The sequence below is a fragment of the Zalophus californianus genome, chromosome 11 (genome assembly GCF_009762305.2).
Source record: "Zalophus californianus isolate mZalCal1 chromosome 11, mZalCal1.pri.v2, whole genome shotgun sequence".
Lineage (NCBI taxonomy): Eukaryota > Metazoa > Chordata > Mammalia > Carnivora > Otariidae > Zalophus > Zalophus californianus.
The window spans coordinates 16,559,568-16,582,552 of NC_045605.1; the positions used below are offsets into that span (position 1 = coordinate 16,559,568).

Sequence of the window (22,985 nt, forward strand, 5' to 3'; positions counted from 1 at the left end):
CAAATAAATAAATAAATCTTTTTTTTTAAAGCTAAGCAGCTCTGATGTATGGGGAACCTAGAGTACCCATCTACCCACTTTTGCTCCTTGAGGGATATCTTTTAAATCCTTAGGGTTGTGTGCAACACAATTTAAAATCAGTGCTATAGTGAAATATTTAATGATGTAAAATTATGTCAGTGTTTTATTAGTTAAAAAGGTTACCCATCAGTATGTCCTATATGCTGTAATTTTTATAAAAAAAATTTGTACATTGTATCTACACCATATGCAGATGGAGAAATCTGAATCTTTGGAAAAGATGGGGAAAGTATTCATAAAAATGCTGGGTATTGAGTTTATGGGTGATTTTTATTTTCTATTTTGTCTTTTTACTTTAAAAAATTTTTGTACATGTGTTTTTGGGGGAATAAAGAGAAGATATATCTTTTTAAAAAAATAGAGAGAGAGAGAGCACCAGCAGGAGAGGGGCAGAAGGAGAGGGACAAGTGGACTCCTCGGCTGAGCGGGGAGCCCGATGTGGGGCTCAGTCCCAGGACCGTGGGATCACGACCTGAGTTGAAGGCAGATGCTTAACCGACTAAGCCACTCAGGCGTCCTGAGAAGATATTTCTTCATGTTAAAAAGTAGAAAACCATTGCTTTATAGGAAACTTTACACTTCTGGAAAGATAACAGTCTCATTCCTCAGTCCCTTGAGGGAGAGGAATTAGCTTGAAAATACGTCAGTAGTCTTACGTGTTAAAAAGTGTGTTAGGATAAGTCACATTTTTAGCATCTAAGGGAGAAAATAGAACTGAATGTCAGTGAATTAAAAATGACCTCAACTTTGTAAAGCAGTGATGTAAGAGGAATGTCAAAATATTTAAAACACACTTTCTCTCCAACTTTCCAAATTCAGTGCTGTGGTGAGCCATTGTTACTGATAAGAGTATACCCCCTACTCTAATTCTGTGGTTTTGGGCCAAGAAAAACTCTTGAAGAAAGTATGGAATAGCATGCATAGAATTAATTTTCTCACCTTTTCCCCTCAAAATGAGAGGTCTTTTTTCCTTTGTGCTGGTTTGAAAGTTTGGGGTATTTAGATTTGGTATAGAAAATATGATTTCAGGGGCACCTGGCTGGCTCAGTCAGTTGGGCATCTGCCTTTGGCTTGGGTCGTGATCCTGGGGTCCTGGGACATCGGGCTCCCTGCTTGGCGGGGAGTTTGCTTCTCCCTCTCCCTCTGCCCCTACCCCCACTCATGTTCTCTCTCTCTCTCTCAAATAAATAAAATATTTAAAAAAAAGAAAATGTGGTGTCATGATAAACTAAGTGGATAGCTAAGAGGAATTGAAGAATTGTTAATATTTGATGCCAGAACCAAAGCATTTGTGAAGAGAAGTCTCTAGTTTAAACCCCAAAATTGCATTATAAGATTCATTATATACATAGCTAGTAAAAGTAGTTTTAATGAAAAATAATTTCCTTAGAAGAAAGTAAGACACTTTTATGAATATGGAATGTATGTTATTTAGAAGATTTAATTGTAAAGATATTGGCTATGATCAATTTTTATTAGTCTTTACCAATATTTTATATTCATATAGCTTGTTTTATTTACTTATGGAAATATTTCACCAAGGCATATGACATATAAATTTAATGATATGCAATTAAAATACTCAGAATGTATTTCTTATATAATTTAAAAAATTATAAGTAGAAAACATGGAATGTGAACAATCCTTATTCTCTTAGAGTTCTTCCTGGAAAGTATATGAGGTTTTTAATTCTTTATAAGAAATAGGCCTATGTTGGTTTAGTTCAAGGAAATTGTGAACGTTTTTAGAGTATATGGAAACTAAGTTTATACTTCTCTGACTCCTTATGTTTCCTTGTGCTGTGATTTTTTTTTTTTTTTTGCAAATCCTTGTCTATTCAGCTTTGTGGAATAGATGTGATGGTGAATTAGCCTTCTTTGTATTCAAAAAAATGAGTGAATACAAAGTACAATACCTGAGGGTAAACAGAACTCATGAATAATACTCTGTGATTTGGGTGTTAGTGTAATTCTGACTGTTTTTCCTTCTCCTAAGATTTTCAGAATAAGATTCCTATTCTTGTAATTGTGTTGGTATTTGGTAAGAAATGTTTAGGAACATTTAAGATAAATCCATTATAATTTGTTTTCTTGTTAAATCGGTATTCCTTGCTATGGAATGCTATTTTTAAGGATGTTTTAGATTTTTTCTTTAATAAAAATGTAAACAAACTGCACATATATATGTGCTTTAAAGTGATACATAAGAATTTACATTTTGAGTAGAACTTTTTTACGTCATAGAAGGTATACTGTTATTTGACATTTTATATTTTAATTTTACATTTTCATAAAATTCTCAAGTTCAGATTAATGGTGGAGTGTGTCTCAATGACACCTCAATACAAAAGGTAAAAGCTAACTAAAACTTTCTACTTTTTCAAAAGTGCAGTTGTATCCTTTGACAAATCTGCAGAAAGCAGCTTATCTTAACAAATTTTGTACAGTTCTCGCTTGTTTACAAAATTTGAACATTCAATCTTAATGTATTTTATATAAAATCTTTATATAACTATTTGAGAGAAAGAGTGCATGCACATATGCACATGAGTGGGGGGAAGGGCAGAGAGAGAGAGAGAGTCCTCAAGCTGACTCCTTGCTGAACATGAGCCCAACACAGGGTTGGATCCCAGGACCCTGAGATCATGACCTGAGCTGAAACCAAGAGTTGGCCTCTTAACCGGTTGAGCTACCCAGGTGCCCCTATTCTGTTTTTTGAAGTATGCCTGCATTGCTATGAATTGCCCTCTTCTAATTGCTTTTGCTGTATCCCATAGATTGTTGTATGTCATATTTCTGTTTTCAGTTGTGTCTAGACATTTCTTTTATTCCTCAGATTTCTCTATGGTTGTTTGGTAGCATATTTAATTTCCATATTTTTATTTTTTCGTTTTCTTTTGTAATTGATATCTAGTTTAATACCATTGTGGACAAGGTGCTTGATGGGATTTCAGTCTTCTGTGATTTATTGAAACTTGTTTTGTGGCTTAACATGTGATCTGTCCGGAGAATGTTCCATGTGCACTTGAGAAGAATGTGTTCTGTTGCTTTTGGATGGAATGTTCCATATATATCTATTAAGAACATCTGGTTTAATGTGTTGTTTAAAGTCAGTGTTTTCTTACTGATTTTCTGTGTGGATGATTTATCTATAGATGTCTACTATTATTGTATTGTCAGTTTCTTCCTTTAGGTCTGTTAATATTTATTTATTTTGATGTTCCTATGTTGGGTGCATATATACTTATAAATGTTATATCTCGCTGGATTGACCCCTTTATCATTATGTAATGTTTTTCTTTAACTTATTAAAGTCTGTTTTTTAAATTTTTATGTATTTATTTATTTTTTAAAGATTTCATTTATTTATTTGACACAGAGAGCCACCGTGAGAGAGGGAACACAAGCAGGGGGAGTGGGAGAGGGAGAACCAGGCTTCCCCGCTGAGCAGGGAGCCCGATGCAGGGCTGAATCCCAGGACCCTGAGATCATGTCCTGGGCCGAAGGCAGATGCTTAACGACTGAGCCACGCAGGCGCCCCGTGTCTTTATTTATTTATTTTTTTAAGATTTTATTTATTTGAGAGAGAGTGAGAGTACACAAATGGGTGGGAGGGGCAGAGGGAGAGGAAATAACAGACTCCTGCTGAGAGTCGTGACCCGAGGCGAAGGCAGGCGCCTAACCAAATAAGCCACCCAGGTGCCCCTAAAGTGTTTATTTTAAAGTTTATTTTGTGTGTTACAAGCATAGCTACATCAACTTTCTTTCTTTTTTTCAGTTCACATATGCATTGAATATTTTTTTCCTTCCCTTTACTTTCATTCTCTATGTTACTTCTGAAATTATTCTCTTGTAGGTAGCATATATATGAGTCTTGTTTTTTTAATCCATTCAACCACTCTGTACTTTTTGGTTGGAGAATTTAGTCCACTTACATTTAAAGAAATTATTGATAGGTATGTACTTATTGCCATTTTACTAATTGTTTTCTGGCTGTTTTTGTAGTTCCTCTCTGTTTCTTTCTTCCTTTCTCTTCCCTTGTGGTTTGATAACCTTCTTTAGTGTTAACGTACAGATTTGTCCTCGTTTTCTTTTGTGTATTTACTGTAAGTTTTTGCTTTGTGGTTACTGTGAGGTTCACAAATGTATCACAGCTTTTTATCTTATGTGACATCAAAAATAAAACATGGGGGGTGTAAAAATGTAGTTTTAGAATGTATTCAAATTTAAGCTGTCATCAACTTAAAATAGACTGTTATATACGTAGATGTTATTTGTGAACCTCACAGTAACCATAAAGTAAAAACTTAGTTTTTAATGAATTATTGTAGTTATTGATATTTTTACTACTTTTGTCTTTTGACCTTCATACTAGCTTTGTAAGTGATTAATCCACTACCTTAACTACATATATTACCTTTTTCAGTGAGATTTTTACTTTCATATGTTTTTTTGTCATTAATTAATGCCATTGCTTTTTTGCTTAAAGAATTCCTTTTAACATTTTTTTAAGGGCAGTTTAGTGGTGATGGACTCCTTAAGCTTTTGCTTATCTGAAAAATTCTTTATCTCTTCTTCTATTTTGAATAATAACCTTGCCAGGTGGAGTATTTTTTTCCCCCAGGTAGCATATTCTTGGTTGGAAGTTTTATTCCTTTCAGTACTTTGAATATGTCATGCCACTCTCTTCTGACCTGCAAATTTTCTGCTAAAAAATCTGCTGATAGCCTTATGGGGTTTCCCTTGTATATAACAAATTGTTTTCCTCTTGCTGCCTTTCAGATTCTCTTTTTATCTTTAACTTCTGACATTTAATTATAATGTTTCTTGGTATGGATTTTTTGGGGTTTGTTTTGTGTAGAACTCTGTGCTTCCTGGACCTGGATGTCTGTTTCCTTCCCTAGGTTAATGAAGTTTTCAGCCATTATTTCTTCAAATAAGTTTTCTGCCCCTTTCTCTCTCTCTTTTCCTTCTGGGACCCCCATAATGGGGGTGTCATTCCACTCGATGTTATCCCATATGTCCTTTAACCTATCTTTATTTTCTAAAGTTTCTTTCTTTATTTCTTTTTTTTTCTTTTTTTACTGCTCTGTTTCGGTGAGTTCTGTTGCTTTGTCTTATAGCTCATTGATTGTTCTTCTGCTTCATTCAGGGTGCTGTCAGACCCCTCTAGTGTATTTTTTTAGTTCCAGTTATTGTATTCTCCAGCTCTGTGACTTCTTTTTGGTACTTTTTTGTATTTTCTCTTTGTTGATGTTCTCAATGTGTCTATTCTCCCAAGTTTGGTGACCATCTTTGTGACTGTTACTTTGAACTCTTTAACAGGAAGATTATTTTAATCTCTGTTTCATTAAGGACTTTTTCTAAAGTTTTATCTTGTACTTCTGTTTGCCACCTATTCCTGTCTTCTCATTTTGCCCAAGTCTCTGTGTTTGTTTCCATTTATTAGGCAAAACAGCTACCTCTCCAACTTTTGAAGGTGGAGCCTTCTGTAGGAGATGACCCATGGGACCCAGAAGTGCAGTCTCACTGGTCACCAGAGTCACGCTCTCAAGGAGCATCCCCTGTGTGTGTTGCGCATGCCTGCTGGCTGTGGTGGGGCTCTGACTGTGGCATCAGGAGTGGAGCAGGGGTTGCCTGGCTGTGGCATGGTTAGGCACTGGAGTGGGGGATACCAACCTGCACTAGCAGGTTAGAGGGAGATTGTAAAAATTAGCAAGGTAGCATTAGCAAGGTATAATGTGATCACAAAAATGGTACTTTCCAATGTTTCTGTTTTTGGAGAGAGTCCCAGCAGGTACCTGCCCCTCTGGCAGTTGCTTTAAGATGAGTAATTGGGTCTGCTTCACATGCGGTGTAGGAGCTTTTCAAACTGCTGCTTTTGGATTGGGTCTCAGGGCGAGTAAATCAGCCTGCAAACCCTTTAAGAGTGGGTTCTCAATTGCCTACATTTCTGTGGTTCTCCTGGACCTAATCCCTGCTTATATTAAGTTTTGGGGGCTCATCTCTGTGGTGCATGACCCGGGGTTGAGGTGCCTGATGTGGGGCACAAACCCCTTGCTCCTCAGGGAAAAGTTGCATATTTTTTGAGATCCCTTCTGATTATGGGTCACTGTGCCTGGGGTGGAGTTTTGGCAAAAGCATGTCTCTGCCTCCCCCACCTGTCTCAGTGTGGCCCTTTTATCTTTTGTTGTGGAGGAACTGTTCATCTAGTTTTCAGAACTTTTTCAGAAGAAATTGTTGCATTTTAGCTGTTAAATTTTTGTGTCCATAGGAAGAGGTAAGTTTAGGATCTTCCTATACTGCTGTCCTGAACCACCTCTCCAAGCAAATTCAGAAATCGGGAATTGTAAAATAAGATTAAGGTTTAAATCCCTATCTGCTAAGCAAAATAAGTCAAGAGAAAGACAAATACCATGATGATTTCACTCATATGTGCAATTTAAGAAACAAAACAGATGAACATAGGGGAAAGGAAAGAAAAAAATATGACGAAAACAGAGAGGGAGGCAAACCATAAGAGACTTTTAACTCTAGGAAACAAACTGAGGGTTGCTGAAGGGGAGGTGGGTTGAGGAATGGGGTAACTGAGATATGGGTGTTAAGGAGAGCATTTGAAATAATGAACGCAGGATGTTATATGCAACTGATGAATCACTAAATTCGACCTCTGAAACTAATAATATAGTATATGTTAATTAAATTAATTTAAATAAATTTAATTGAAAAAGATTTAAATTCCTATCAAATGAAAATTATGCATCATTACTATTTTGTCAATTTTGAGATTATTCTGTAGAGTCCAACTTGTTTATTGTTTTTATTGTTTAATGATGTTAATATCGCATATAAGCATAGATTTGATAGTTTGAATGGTGTTGAATGGAATGAAGATACTAAAGTAGTTTGAGGTTCTCACACTTTTTTCTGGCAGTTCCCTTTGCTTGGTTTTTTGAAGTGAATAATTGGAAATCTAAAAAGACACTGTATAAATTAATGATGTACCCATGATCTCAAAGGAGAGTTATTTAGAAACCTTACAGGAGAATTCCCAAAAGTGATACTGTTCCAGATTGTCCATGAGGAAAAAAGAGCCTGTAATAAATAAGTACTATTTTTATTATGAATTACTTTTCCCAGTTCAGAAACAACCAATATCCGACTTATAATATCTGGCAGAGGCAATTAAAATAATTTAAAATTTACTGTTTGATTTGTCAAAGTATGTCCGGGAAAGAAGAGCCACTTACTAAGGGTTGTCGTGTGTTTAAATTCTTCAGTAAAAGTGGCAGTATCCTAAGCTATATTTAAGAAGTTAATTTGAGATCTTCTTACATTACATTTTAGTGAATCATTTTTGAATTTTACATCAGAACTGAGCCTCCCTGGTCCTTATTTCTGTGGTTTTATATTGCAAGGTCCAGAGGTTTAAAACTTATAACAACACCATGAAAATTCTCCGTGAGTCATCCTGTCAGCTGTAGCTTCTGTTTGAGTCTTTCTAATATAACTAATGTTTATTGCCAGCTCTGCTAACAACTTTCCATGCTTTAGATCTATATCCTAATAAAAACGTACAATGGTAGATAATTTTTGGACTTTTCTTTTTGCTATTTCTGTAATTTTTGGTTCTTTTAGTGAGTCTGAGCTAGACCAGTTACAAATTGTAGGTGGCAAAAAGATTCATGACTGGTATTTTTTTTTTGAGGGATAGGAGTGGTGGTGGTCATTACTACTTTTGGTTCTATGAATCTTACTGTCCAGAGATCTAAAGATTGAATTAACAGTGTAGCTGAAGTCAGCAATATGTTCTAAATCCCTATACTTAAGGGTACTTATGTATTGCAGACAAATGCCCTTCAGCTGTTTTGTTTGTTATTTTGTGAAAAATGATATAATACTAGAGCTAGCTGGTTCATATTCACATTGGAGTAATTTCAAATTTTAGTGTTGTGCCTCAGGATATTTAAATTATTTGGTAGAAATAGATAAATAAAAAACTTGATTTACATCCAGGACACCGAATGCCTTAATCATTCTTGATACTTTAAAGGAGATGCAGAAATAATAAGTGGCAGGTATGGTCAACGCAATTTCACAGGCTTAAAAAAAAAAAAAAGTGGCAGGTATGGTCAACGCAATTTCACAGGCTTCCTGACCCTACTTACTAGGAAAATTAAAAGTTTTGGTTGTAATCTGATCTTTTCTCTTACCCTGCAGCATCTGGGAAGTTTGTTAACTTGAGTATTGACGTTAATTCTATATGACTTGGCAAGTTAAACCTATAGTTTCATCATTGACTCTGAATTATGCATTTCTGTGGATTTTACTAAGCTAAAAACCTATTTGAATATTGTTAGTCTTTAAGTTTATTTTTCTTTTCTACTTAATTTGAAATTAAGTCTCTAAAGTTCAGATTTTGTTTTTGTTCTAACAGTTAATAATAATTAAGTGGTTATTATGTGCTAGGCAGTGCTTCTCATTTAATGCTTTGCATTTTCTAATTCTCTAAACAAATTTCTAAGGTAGGGACTAGTATTCTCACTATTTTACAGAAGATTGTTAGAGAGCCTGAGTACCTTGTACAAGTGTAAAACACCTTTTAAATTGTGAAACTAGAATACAAACCTCTTTTTTTTTTTTTTTTTCCCCTGAGGAGCCCCTGTCCCTGAGGCCTTGGGATCACATGCAGTTTTCATTGACTGTAACAGTATTGGAATGCTGTATTTTTGCATTGATGTTTGTCATCATTTTATGAGGATTGAGCCTTAGACTTCTCTTTACTGTGGTCTGTTTTGCAGAATTCTTTGTCTAGCAACTCTCCTCACTGGCATGAATTCCAATAAGCTAGTGCTATATTTCATTGATTCCAAGGTGCACAGGCTTTTCATCCTGCCTTTTAACATTGCTAAGATCAGGATGTATCTTACAATGGAATTATTGAGAATTCTAAATTTAGTAGGTAACATTGTTTGCTAATGAAAACTTGCCCACTATCCAGCTTAGGTAAAATATCTTGAACTTAACTCTCCTTGTTTCAGTCATCTCTTATGAAGAACCATCCAGAGTCCCAAATTCTTCATCATAACTAAACCCGAGGAAAAAAACATCTAATACCTTGAAGGAGAGAGAGAGGGTAGGAATTAAGGTTTGAGTGTGGTATTTCTATTTTTTCTTTCAGGACACTTTCTTTCAAGAGTAATGTCAAAGGCTAGCTCTTTTCTCACAAAAAATCATCTATAAAAGGAAAAAATGACTTCTAATAGGCTATATATATTATAAGCAAATATGTGTTAGCACAAATTTTGATGGCCCTTTGTAATGTTTTTAATCTAGAAGAAATTCTGTTTAACTGTCTTAAAGGAATATCCCAATTAGAAAATCATGTATATGTATGTATTGTATTGTTAAATATGCATATGTGTGTGTGTGTGTGTGTGTGTGTGTGTGTGTGTAGTTAAACCTGGCTAAAACTGGAAGTTTTACTAAAGTAAATATTTATTGGGTTAGGGTTATTTAATTACCAAATCACAACTCCCTTTACACTGTAGTAATGTATTGGGAGGAGTATGAAAATAAAAACTTTGGGGAGGTTTCTCTATCTTTGCTACCTAGGGCTTTAATATTAGAGCTCAGAACTTATATAAGAAAAAGGCATCCTGAGTCAAGTGAGTAAATGTAATTGTGACCTTTAAGGCTCTTGGTTAGGATTTGTGGCACTCGAGTATGCTTAGGATAGGTAATCAAAAGTAAGGGCATCTAGTTATCTTATCCTAATGGCTCTAATTTCTGACAACGCTTTCCTTTTTAAATTATGGTTCTATGATCTGGCCCGTCAGTCGAGCCATCTACCAAGCCCCCTATAGAGATGCCTACTCGGGAGGTGCAGTCAGCCTCTACCATGTCCGGGAGGATGGCTGGATCCGAGTCTCCAGTGACAATGTAGCTGATCTACATGACAAATGTAGTGGTTCTATCCCTTGAAAAAAATAAAAATAAATTATGGTTCTTCATATTGGTACTTGGACTTCGTCTTACATCTGGAAAAATACACACACACATGTAAATATGCACAAACATGTTCATTGTTGGCTAAATGTCCAAGTCATCAATATGATATTTTTGAAAGCCAGATACAATTTGATTAAGCACATCTAACATAATTCAGCATTCAACTACAGCTCTTTTCCATAGATATCTAACCAAAGGAGGTTGTCAGAGTTGTATGATTGGGTTACAGAATGGGCACGAACTTGAAAATAGAGGATTTTGTGTACCAGAATTGTTTCATCAGCCTAGTGTTGGGCTAATTTTGGAATTTAGTGTTTAGAGAAAAAGTGCTGTGATTTAAAAATTTTTGTTTGAGAGAGGCTCTTCACCTGTACTTTTAAGAATATAGTATGGAGAATATGTTAAGCAAATTTTACCATACAGTAAATTTTCACTCCATTTTTATCCTCTTTCCCCTCCTTTTCCATTCCCTCATAAGAGAAAGCAGCTCAGGAAGCTGACTTATAATCGGTAGTCTGGGAACTTCCGGGATTCTTTACCAGAATCTCCCTGGATGTTGCAGTCCCTGACGCAAGCAGCATTGTTTTGGGGTAGGAGTTTTTATAATGGCTACCAGGAAGAGTGGCTAAGGTTGCTAACTGCAGGTATTATCCTTTGTAGAAACTCAGTTGGGAATTCTTTTCTGGCAGCTCCTATGTTCATTTCTAAATTAAAAAAAAAAACATACTCCCACCTCCCCACACTCCCCCAAGTAAGGATGGACTTCCTATTTCTGAAAATCTGACGATCTTTTGTAGTTGGTATTCTCTAAAGCAGTTTACTCTGACCCCAGACCGCGTTTCCTTGTTATCCCTAACTTTGTTGTGGTTAACGTGCACTTCTTATGGAAGTTTTTGGATTCTTTGTCTTTGTCTTTGGATCAGTTCTGGTTTATAGAGGAGTTAAAGGAAATTGTAATTAAACTTGTACTTTATAGAGTTTTTTTTTTTAACCAAACTATCTCCATGATAAATAAAATAGTCATTTAAGTATAAGTATCGTTTTATGTTTGTTTCTTACTATGTTTACTAATAACCTTTTTTTAAAAAATTTATTGATATTCTTAATAAATCCCATTTTTGTTACCCAGGCTAAATAATCTCTACATAAAATGTCATGGGTTGAGATAATTTCTGAAATGACAGATCTGAAAAGGGGAATGGGAGGAGATCTGAAAATACTTGTAGACTTAGTGCTTATGTGTAACATCAAATTCTTATCAGGAAGCCTGTAGTAATGTTTCTTTGAAAAAAGGCAACCAGGAGGAAATGCAGTAGTTCTTAATAGCTTATAGAACTGAAGAAAGAAAAGATGTACCCTTTGTTATCTACTTTTGGAACATATTCTTAGTAACTGGTAGTACTGCAATGGTATTTTCTCTAGATTTCTGTTATAAATGCTAAACATAAGTAAATGAGAATTGTGATTTGATTATGATCAAAAGGTAGTAGACACAGATCAATAGAAATTGTAATTAGCACCCAGATATCTCGGGGGATGGGGAGAGGTGATGGACAGTAAGAAACTTTCCTTGCTAGGGAAACTAAGTATAATATTTTAATGGTAAGATATTTCTCTTTGCCTTAGTGTTTTAAAATCTGTAAAGTGGAAATAATATCTTTTTTTTAAAAGATTTTATTTATTTATTTGACAGAGAGAGAGAGTTAGCAAGAGCAGGAACACAAGCAGGGGGAGTGGGAGAGGGAGAAGCAGGCTTCCCGCGGAGCAGGGAGCCCAACGCGGGGCTCGATCCCAGGATCCTGGGATCATGACCCAAGTCGAAGGCAGCCGCTTAACGACTGAGCCACCCAGGCGCCCCAATCTTTATAGATATTTAAATGAGATAACACTGCCTTCGGCTCAGGTCATGATCCCAGGGTCCTGGGATCGAGCCCCGCATCGGGCTCCCTGCTCCGCGGGAAGCCTGCTCTCCCTCTCCCACTCCCCCTGCTTGTGTTCCTTCTCTCACTGTGTCTCTGTCTGTCAAATAAATAAATAAAATCTTTAAAAAAAAACATATTAAATGAGATAACACGTCAGCAGTTTAGAATAGCCCTTAGCATCTAGTAAGCCCTCAAGTAAATTTAGCTGTTGCTATTCGTATTTAGATTTTTAAAAAAGAGAACCTATACTCAGTGACAGATCATGGTAAATGCACCTGCAATTTAAGATTTAACAAAGGAGTTATTAAAAAATAGCATCCAGCTTCTTATTCCACCTGTTTGTTGAATCTTGCTTTGGGAATGTTAGCATAAGATTTAAATCTCTTAGTCTGATTTAGTAGAATGAATAAACCCAATAACAATCTTATAAGTGAAATAACTGCATATTTCCTTTTTTTTTTCTTTGTTTCAGGTTTCCCCTCAAAAAACCTATAAGGTAAGTTGTTCAGTTGCCCTTCATACGCTTAGGTTAAATCTTAATTAGAAGCATTCCTTTGAAATTATGGCAGAGTTTTGTGGCTTTTGAAAATGTGGATTTAAGTAGTTTAAAATATCAGAATGTTTTACAAATTTAAAATATAACAGGTGTTGCATATTTTTTCTGGAAGACAGCATTGTTTTGATAACATTTTCAATGTTTTTAATATAAGCATTTTAAAAGTTTGTTCAAATTGATAGTTAAGGTCACTCCCTATGAAGAGATTTAATTTTAAAATCTATTGTGACTGTTTTCAGTTGTGAGTAGCTTGGGGAGTGTAAATGGCTTGCCAGTTTTTGATGTATTTTATCACTTGGGTAACTACAGCTGCCTTTAGTTAATGAACTTTGGCAAAGTGAATCAGTCTTAATTACTTTAAGATAGTAAAGGAAAAAATCCAAAATGTTCAAATATGCCTGTGCTCAACAGCCATATCTCCATATGTATTCAGATCCTGGGACTAAATGCCTTTTCCTCAGTGCTTATTCTCTCTGCTCTCCCATCCTAGTTGTCATGAATATTATTTAAAATGTAGGTAATATATCATTCCTAATTATGTTAGTACTTAACATCATTTTTAGTGACAGCATGATCCAGGATACCAATGCTAATCTTGGCATTTCAGTTAGTTAGTAGTGTAAGTATTACAGTGAGGGTCTTATTTGCTGCCCTGCCATTATCTGTTCAGTATAATTGGGTAGGCCATAGGAAAAATAATAATTCTAGTGTCATCTGGGCCTGCCTGACTTCTGTAGCTAGAACTCCAGTGAGGTTTGCCTAAGATTTTTTTTTTTTTTTTACTATTCTCATCCATGCTACATTTACACAGTGATTTTGAACCTGACCATAGAATATGTAGGGTCAGGTCGGGGTAAGTGTTAAAGTGTTGAATTACTTTCAGGCACTGTTTTCTTACCTGTTCAGTGGAAGTCATAGTAACCTGTGAAATCCACTGAAAGAATTTAGGTTATTTTATTTTTAAAGGTTTTATTTATTTGTCAAAGAGAGAGAGCACAAGCAAGGGAGTAGCAGGCAGAGGGAGAAGCAGGCTCCCCGCTGAGCAGGGAGCCCCATGCGGGACTTGATCCCAGGACGCTGGGATCATGACCTGAGCTGAAGGCAGACTGAGCTGCCCAGGCATCTCGAATTTAAGTTATTTCTAATACTAAATGCTATTTCTGAGTTATTTCTAAGAATAAAATAGACTTAATACTAAATACTTTTATTATTTTTAAGCACTTTTTATAACTAGATTATTACATATAGCATAGACTGAATTTAAAACTTCTTGAAAAATATGTTAGATTTATGAGGATGTAAAGGTAAACTGATTACTTGGATTCTCTTTGTAAGACACACACTTGCAATTAAATTAAGTTTTTATTCTGTTGATTTGCTTGTAGTAAATATTTGCTTTACTTTAATTTAGGCATGGGAGTATTTTGAACCGAGAGTCACCAACAGATAAGAAGCAGAAAGTTGAGCGCAGTGCATCACATGATTTTGATCCTACAGGTAAAACATTGTTCTTCCAAAGAATATTGAGAGTAGTTTAGTTCAGCATAATTGAGCTTAAGCTGTATAACTGCCTGAAACACCCAGGAGTTAGTGTTTGGTCTGTTTCGGACTCTTCCTTCCTCTTCGATGTTATAATACAAAACCTGTGCTTTCAGTAGGAATGCAAGCATTTTTAACGTTCAACACTATGGATTCCACTATGGAAGCATCATTGTAGAGTATATTTTATTAAAAAATAAGGATGATAATAAAAATTGTCATTATATCATAATTGGAGATTCTAGTCAGACCAAGGACTTAATATTAAAATAAATCATTAAGTGTGAACGGTAGTATCTCATAAAATCAAAGCTCTAACAACTACAGATTTCTGTAGTCATTTAAAAATTCATGTGTGATCATGGTAAATTGGAGTATTAGATAAAATCCAACTTTAGAAATTAATGATCATCTAATTTTAGAGTAAGCAAATGAATAGAGATCCATTTTTCTTCAGTCAAAAATATTCTGAGCTCAGAGAATCTCTTCAGTAGTGTTGATCTTTGCTAAGGTTTTCATGTTAGTAGACTTCTGACCATTTATATTCTTAATTTTATACAAATAGATTGAATTCCTGTTGTACAATGTGGGCTTTTGCTTTCTCCTTATAAAGTCACTTAGTATTTAGTTTATAAAAAATGCTGGATAATTTTGCTTTTGTCATTTGAAACTGGTAAATGTTCTTTGTGTACATACTATTTTACTCAGTTGTATGTTCGTATGACAAAAGATAAAGTAGGTAATTGCTAAGGTCATGGATACATAAATAAAATGTATCTTTTTAGATATTTTTGTTTAGAAATACAATTTTTAATAGAGTATATTTTTTGTATGCAACTCAGATGTTTCATACTTTTAGTATAAACTGTTATTTTGAAAAAACATAAATATTATCCAGGAAGGGAAGAATAGGAAGTGAATATCTAATAATTTACCTGCATCTTGGGTCATAGGTAAAAATGAAATCCCGATCATTAATTTATTTAGGCTTTGGTGGTGGGGCATAACTTCTGGATCGCCATTGAAAGATAATTTTTTATTTTTGACACCTAATTTTGACATGATGGGGCTCAGAGGCTTTTATTAATATGATTAGCTATTACCTTGCTAATGAGTTTCTGCCCTATGTTCATATAGACATTGGAGTCTTGTTAGATTGACTTATTCCTCTGTGGCATGCCCATCTCCAAAGACAGACTTAGCGAAGTGGTGTGCAGTGCTTCAAAACGAGCTTATTACAACTTTTAGTGCTTTTGTCATCTCTATGATCGTCAGATGATATATTTTGTAGACTGTTCATGTGTTGTTTGAACATATTTTTATTGCACTGTCTTTTCTTCGATAAATCTTTAAAAGATGTCATTACTTGTGCTGTTCGTGACTGTTCTAAGTGCTATCACCTGCGATGTTCATACTTTGTGTTTGCACGATTTAACGTGATCATGATTCATTCTTTTTTTCCCCCATGAATTTTCCCCCTCACATTGGTCTCCATATTTTCTATATCTCTCTCCTTTTCTCCCGCTCTTGTGCAGATAGCCCCTCCAGGAAGACAAAGTCTAGTTCAGAGGAGAGTAGATCCGAGATATATGGTAAGCTAACGTAGCCAATTCAGCCTTGCACCTTTGGAGCTTGCTTCGTGCTGTTGCCTTTTTTTTTTTTTTAAATAACTGCAGCCTTCCTTTGTGTCTGCTCTGCATGGCATGACCTACTGCAGGGAAAGGGAGCCTGGGGTTTTAAATGTGGCTGCCACTGGGAAGCTTAAGGTTGCTAGAAACTAACATCATAGAGTAAGAGCAGGCCACATGACCCATCTTCTCTTTCATCTTGTGTATGATGGGAAAGTGACAATGTCTAATGTGTTTGAGTTGGGCTCCTCCATATAATGTGGGTGGGCTTTGAATTCTTGGCATCTTCTTCCCACGTCCCATTTGCCGAGTTTGGATTATGTAGAATTTCATGGCACCAGTCTTTCCCTCTAAGCATAGCACTGGTGTGACTTAGAGCTGTTACCAGTTCTTTGGAATTTTTATTTGATTTTTTTTTATTTGTTTCTTTTTATTGACCTCATCATCTGGAAATGCTGTTCGTGTATGATTTATCCACAACGGCAAAAATACCTTAAGTATTTTATTTCTGTGGCTTGAAGAATTTGTTTATGCCTTTCATAAGTTTCCCTGAAGCTTATTCTGAATGGGAAAATGTCAAAATGACACCTTTTAAAAATGATTTTCACAAAGAGCAGGTTTAATCTGAATGGTTAACTTTTGCAACAGATGATTGAAGCACTAATATTTCTAGGCTGTGTCCTGTCTTCCAAAGATAATTTAAACCATGTTTGTGAAGTTCATACATGTTTTTCCCTTTCCTCTGCACAGTTTTACCTGCCCTCTTCCCTTGTTTTGGCATCTGATTAGTGCTTTGAGAAAAGTGAGTAGGAGAAACACTGCTTGGAACCATGACTTTAAAAATAACCTCTGAAAGACTAATAAATTATTCCTTTTTAAGAAGATTCCAAATTTGGCCTCAAAGGAAAACCAGATCTTCTCTAAAAGAGCCAAAAGTCTATCAAATGGAAGTTTCCCCAGATGTAGCTGTTTCCTAGCCTGATATACATGAAAGGAAAAAAAAAATATATATGAAAGTGCCCCTCCCCCCCTTAGAGACATTTTTTATCTCCTGACACTTGAGCCCATAGTGTCACGTACTTTTTGATATGAGGCCTCAGTGCTTGGTTTTAAATAAGTTAATGCTTCTATGTTAAATAGATAAATATAGTTCTTTGCTTCGGTTTTTGTGACCATTGCCTTTTTGTGTGTAGTTAAACCTTTTACAGTTAGTTCAAGATGAAATGTGTTCCATGCTGCATGGTATAGCAAGTATATGTTTTTTTCTTCTGTCCAAAGTATTTGGCTCCTCCTAAGTAAGAAAGGGCTTCCGAATTTCTCAAGACTCTGTCTTTCTGCTCCATATAAAGAGCTTCCTATGACTTATTCTCTCCTTAGGAATGTGAACACTATCTTTATTGGCTCCCTTCTTTTCCAGTAGCCTTTGAAAAGTTGTATTTCACCTCCCCCACCATTTTCCTAGATCTGTGGTATGTATGCAAAAGCTTGCTATTTGCTTTGGATGCTAGGATGTTTGCTTTGGCTGATAGGATGATAGGTATGTATGCAAAGACTCGCTGTTTGATTTGGATGTTAATAGTTCAGTGATAGGAATATTAACACTAGTTCAGACATGCCATTCGCTTGTTAGTAATAGAAACATTTTGAGTGGTAATGGGGAAATAAGGTGTGGCTTCTCTGTATGTTTGTTTCTTGAAAACCCTTGAAATACCTTTTTTTGGAAGGAACTGAGCCATGGGTCCTTCAAAGCACTTATAAAAGGGATGACTTGATCAGAACAGCATTAGTGTGCTAACTTAAATCTCTTTGACATTACAAATATTTTATCACCTGTGTGAATAGCCTTCCTTAGACTTTGTGCCGATAGCACAGATGAAAAAGAATCTCTAGGGAGTCGAGAAAAGCTTGGGAATGATGGAAGGTGATTGAGTAAAGTCATGGCAACTGCTGACTTTGCCTTACCGTCGGATCTCTTACCAAGCCCACTTCTAAGTTTTGAGATTTTACACTGTTTTGGGGTAGAATTCATTAGCTCGATACTTCGACAAATGCTAGTTCTTCACTTAAATTATTTATTTTGAACTCTGTTAGCCATTTTTAGAGCTGTTTCGGTGCGATAGATTTACTCGGCTCATTTTAAAAGAAAACCAAGTGCTTGTTTTGCATTGACTTCTTTTGTGAAGTTTCTGCCTGGGGCAGGAGGTCAGTATTTATTCCATTTCTCCTTGTTTTTCCCTCTGTACCTTTTGGAGTCTGTTGATCACATGCAGATCATGTTTCTGATCTACAATTTCAGTTATACTTAATTTTCTATTTTTCTCATGAATCTCGTAATGGAGAAATTTTGTGGATTTTTGTGGGACATGAGAGAGTTAGCGAAGGAATTTGGAGTTTGACAGCAGCCTCTTCCCGCTTCTGTCTTGGCTTCGTGAAGAGATTCTAGTTGATAGGATTATATACAAAAGAGTAAGGCATGTCTTTTTGAAACTATCTTCATCTGCTGGGGCTGCTATAACAAAATACCAGAGACTTGGCTTAAATAACAGAAATGTATTTTCTCTCCCTTTTAGAGGCTAGAAGTATGAGATGAGGGTGCCAGGTTCTGGTGAGAGCTCTCTCCTGGCTCGCAGACGGCCCCCTTTTTTGCTTTGTGCTCACAGGGTCCTTCTTTGGTGCAAGCACAGGTAAAGGGAGAATAGTCTCTCTGGTGTCTCTTCTTATAAGGACACTAATCCAATCATGAGGTCCCCACTCTTATGACCTCATCCAATTTTAATTACCTGCCAAAAGCCCCACCTCCAAATACCATTACATATTAGGGGTTAGGGCTCAGCGTATGAACTGGGGGAGGCAGGAGGGACACAAACAGTAGTCCGTAACAGAAACGCACTGTCAGTACTTGAACTGTCCTGGTTGGATACTTCAGAGTGTATTTTTTTTTTAAAGATTTTATTTATTTATTTGAGAGAGAGAGCGCAAGCATGAGAGAGAGAGAGCTCATGAGCCGGGGGGGAAGGGCAGAGGGAGAAACAGACTCCCCACTGAGCAGGGAGCCCGACATGGGGCTCCATCCCAGGACCCTGAGATCATGACCTGAGTTGAAGGCAGACACTCAACCGACTGAGCCAGCCAGTGGCCCTTCAGAGTGTATTTTTTTAAAAATTCTTAACCTTTTTTAAGTACAGCCTCCTCCGATGTATAAAGGTCAGAGTCCCCAAGTTATTCTTTCTGCTTTCTTCGTCAGCCTGGCAAGGAGCACTGTACAACAGGAACCTTCTGTGTCCTCCTAAATCACTCACTTCCTAACCTCTTGAAGTCTGACTTCTGAACACATACTATCTGGAAGGTGAACCAAAAGATCCTCCTTGAAAATCTGTGAACTTTTTCTCAGTTCTCACCTTCCTCTGAACAAATTGGCAATGCTGATACCCTTTTTTTTGGTTTCTGTAATATTACATTAATCTGGTTCTTTTCTCTGTGCAATTGTTTTCTCTTTACTTGATCGCTTTTTCCTTTTTATAGATGTAGGGGTGGCCCGCGTCTGTCCTTGATCTTTTCCCCTTGTCAAGTCTTCTATTTTTAACTGTTTACTGAATACTTTCACTCTGACCATCTTTCAAATTCAGAGTGACCAATGTGCAATTCATCCTTGTTCCCTGTGGCTAGAAATCAATCTTCCTCATGATTCCCTGATTCTTTTCATTGCACTACCATTCTGCTACTCACCTAGTCTCGTTTTCTTCAAGTTATCTTTGCTCCCTTTCCCCTGTCCTCAGGAGTCAACAATTGGCCAGGCCCCGTGGATTCTACCATCACATCATCTTTCATCCCTGAGTCTTTGGTTCTGTCGCCACTGTTTTGTTCCGTTTTCCATCGCATCATGAGACTATTTGCAGAGACTCATAACTTTCTTTGACGTCGATTTCACATTGATTCACTTCCTTTTCTCCATTCCACTCTCTCTGTTAGATTAATATGATTAAAGTAAGGATTTGGTCATTCACTTAGTAGGAAAGTACAAAGAGTTAATTAAGATGTGCTGTAATTTGTTTCCAGTTTATCATTCTGCCTTAATCCACTGCTCTTACTTCTACAATTTATCTAAAGGTACCAGCCTCTCCTCTAGTTTTCCCTTTCCAAATATGGCTTGGTATTCTTTCTTTGCTCATGCCATTCCCATTGTCTTGAATGGTTTACGTCCTATAACTCTCCATCCTACAAGGCCCAATTCAAATACTGCCTCCAGCACAGGGCTTTCCTGGGTTTGCCCCACGCCTCTGTGGTCTACCTTTGATGTCCTGCTTTGTATCTAGTTATCTGGTTTCTGTCTGTCTTTGCATCTCCCACAATGCTTGACACAGTGGAGGCACTCATTTAATGAGTTTTGAATGAGTGATTATTGATATCAGAATGAAGTATATTAGTAAGGAGAACTGATAGCATAAGCATCTTGATTGGAATTTTCTTCTCTTCAGAAAAATTTCAAGGTAGAAGAAAACGTAACTTAGAAAAGAGACTTACTGCTGGTAATAGTCTAAAAGAATGAAATCAGCATACTTGGAAGTTAAAGCTTCCTCTTGCTGGCAGCATTGTGCATTTAGAATCCAGAAGCTTCTTAATCAAAGGATTATCTGAGGTCTTACTCATAAAACATGTATGTCTGGCAGCAGTTTAAAAATGAGCTGTTTTTATGAGGTTGCACATGGTCTTTCTCCACACCCTTCCCTGAAGCTAATTCTTGAGAGGTGAGACTTAGAGAAGTTTGGTCATGTAATAAAATGGAAGGTGAAGAAAGACTAGTGTGCTTTCACTAGAATAAATGCAGTATAGAAGGTTCGGCATGTTGCCTTGCATATTTAACACTCCGTTTTCCATAATTTGCTGTTTGGTACTATTGTTGTTGCTTTTTTCCAGGAGTGTATTACCATGAAATCTGAGAGTACTTTCTCCTATTTTTCAGAGTACCTTTTTATGACTTCTTCCCCTCCCCACTCTAAAGCCTTAATTTTTTTCACTTTCAAAATACCATCCTTGGTAATTATCTTTTGAGTAAGAATCAGTCGTTTTATGTTGGTTTCAAATACCACACTGTCATAACAAGAAAAAGAAATGCTCTTTGTTATAAAGAGAAAATAAAATTTAGGAAAGGATAGTATTTATATAAATTTTAAAGAACATTTTTACTTCACTGATGATATGAAGCACGAGATCTATTATTGGCTTCCAGGCAAAATAGCATAATCCTTAACAGACAGGAAATAAATAAAAATGTATTGGTAACTAGAGTTATTTTAGGATAGGTGGGAAATCGAATTGTTTCAGTTAGAATTTAAGCAGGGCAGGAGGTTAGTGTCCTTCTAAAAGTATTTCTCTACTTTGCATGGTTTTCAGGGCTATGATTTTACTTTTTCCTAGAAAGTGATTGGGTATGATTTAAAATTTCCTGTATCTAAAATAAATTCAAATTTACTTCGTAAATATTCATTGATTACCTATTGTATGCCAGGCACTATGACAAAGGATAGAGATACAAAGATAATAGGATCTGTACCTGCTTTCTAGGACTTCACAGTCTAGCACAAAAGAAGAATCTTAATACATTGTGGTAAGTACATGAGATATGCACTTGTTTACCAATACTCCATGTGCCCTTAAAAAGTAGATAGTTGTGGGAAAAAAATCTTCTATGGCACTAAGAACGATGAGAATGAAGAAATATTACCATGACCAAATTTCAGGGGCGGTTGAGCCTCATCATTATCTTATTCATTGGACACTCTCTGCCTGTCTTCACACACAGTGCTTGGATGCAGCTCACAGTAAAGTGATTTGTGACCTTATAAAAACTCATATTCAGAGGTAAACACATTATATGGTAATTCTAATAGACAATAAGTGATTTAGCATAACAAACCAGCCAGCAAACCATGGACTGTATGTGTGTGTAAAAACCAGAAAAAGTGGGGCACCTGGGTGGCTCAGTCCTTAAGCGTCTGCCTTCGGCTCAGGTCATGATCCCAGGGTCCTAGGATCGAGCCCCGCATCGGGCTCCCTGCTCAGCTGGGAAGCCTGCTTCTCCCTCTCCCACTCCCCCTGCTTGTGTTCCCTCTCTTGCTGTCTCTCTCTCTCTCTCTCTCTCTTTCTGTCAAATAAATAAATAAATAAAATCTTTAAAAAAAAAAGTAAAAATGATGGAAGGTGTTTGTTGGTTGGTCGGTTTTAATTAATGAAATGTGAAAATGGCTGTTTTGGAGTTAGGGCTCCATTTTTAACTTTCCTTTCTTTTATAAAATCTATGGGGCCTGTTATCTGTCCTATAATTCTGATTCTTCATTAGACATTGCCATTGTTTCCCTATGTCTCTGTTGTCCTTTCCTGCCAAGATTTTAAGATCTTTGAGGGCACAGACCTGTAATAGTTTTGTCTTCCTCACAACACCCACAGACTGCAGTGTTAAATGACTGATAGACAGATGTTCGATGCAAATTTGCTAAAACAAAAAAGTAGATTTTTGTTTGTCAAAAAGGACATTTCATCGATGTGATAATTTAGTCCTTGGTGATTTTAGGTTGGTGTATCGGTAATTTCAACGTGAAGTATTGGTGATTTCAGTGTTAAGGGTGTGAAAGGTGGACTTTATCCTCTGTGGTGAGTTAAAACAGCTTCTGGTCTACAACAAGTAGAACATTTCTCTCAAGGAAAGAAAAAGCATTTTATTTGATTTTGAATGGGAAGGAACGTAATAGATCGAAGCATTTGCAAGACTGGATTTCCGAGTTTTGAATGGCATGGGAGCTTAGTTTTTTTACTTAATTATGACCCCAAATCCAAGTTCATGCAGATGATATAGATTCCTAGGACAAAATAGTATCATCAGTTTGAATTGCATAGATTCTGAATTGGCTGTATACAGAAGGCATGTTTTCCTGTTGTATTGTTTTAGTGATTCTTACGATTCTCTATGATCTTGTATGTTAAGTACATCAAGTTGTCAGATTAGCAGATAGACTTAGAATAATACTAAAGGGACAATGTAGTGGGGTTGGGAAGAGGAGAAAGATGAATCGGATATGCACGCAGCTCTTCCTCGGTTTCCTCCTTATCCTTTCTTCCTCGTCTCCTTTTGATGTAGAATTAAGAGGGAAAGTTATCAGGCTGGACAATTTTGAATCGTAGAAAACAGGTTTGCAATATTCTGAAGTAATCCTACTACATTTACTCAATTTTTAGCAGTCTGTTAGGACCTAG

The 22,985-nt window shown here is 36.3% G+C and overlaps 1 protein-coding gene across 6 annotated transcripts in view; it reads left to right on the top strand.

The window, feature by feature from the left end:
* Positions 1–22,985, top strand: part of ARHGEF12 (Rho guanine nucleotide exchange factor 12) — a 144,226-nt gene that overhangs the window by 56,999 nt on the left and 64,242 nt on the right. For 3 of the 6 annotated variants that reach the window (XM_027581584.2, XM_027581580.2, XM_027581581.2), the window contains exons 2-4: positions 12,487–12,510; positions 13,982–14,067; positions 15,645–15,701. In XM_027581584.2, the coding sequence (XP_027437385.1) occupies positions 12,487–12,510; positions 13,982–14,067; positions 15,645–15,701 (167 nt within the window). The remainder of the gene's footprint in view (positions 1–12,486; positions 12,511–13,981; positions 14,068–15,644; positions 15,702–22,985) is intronic. The other 3 variants (XM_027581582.2, XM_027581583.2, XM_027581585.2) reach the window with 1 other exon arrangement.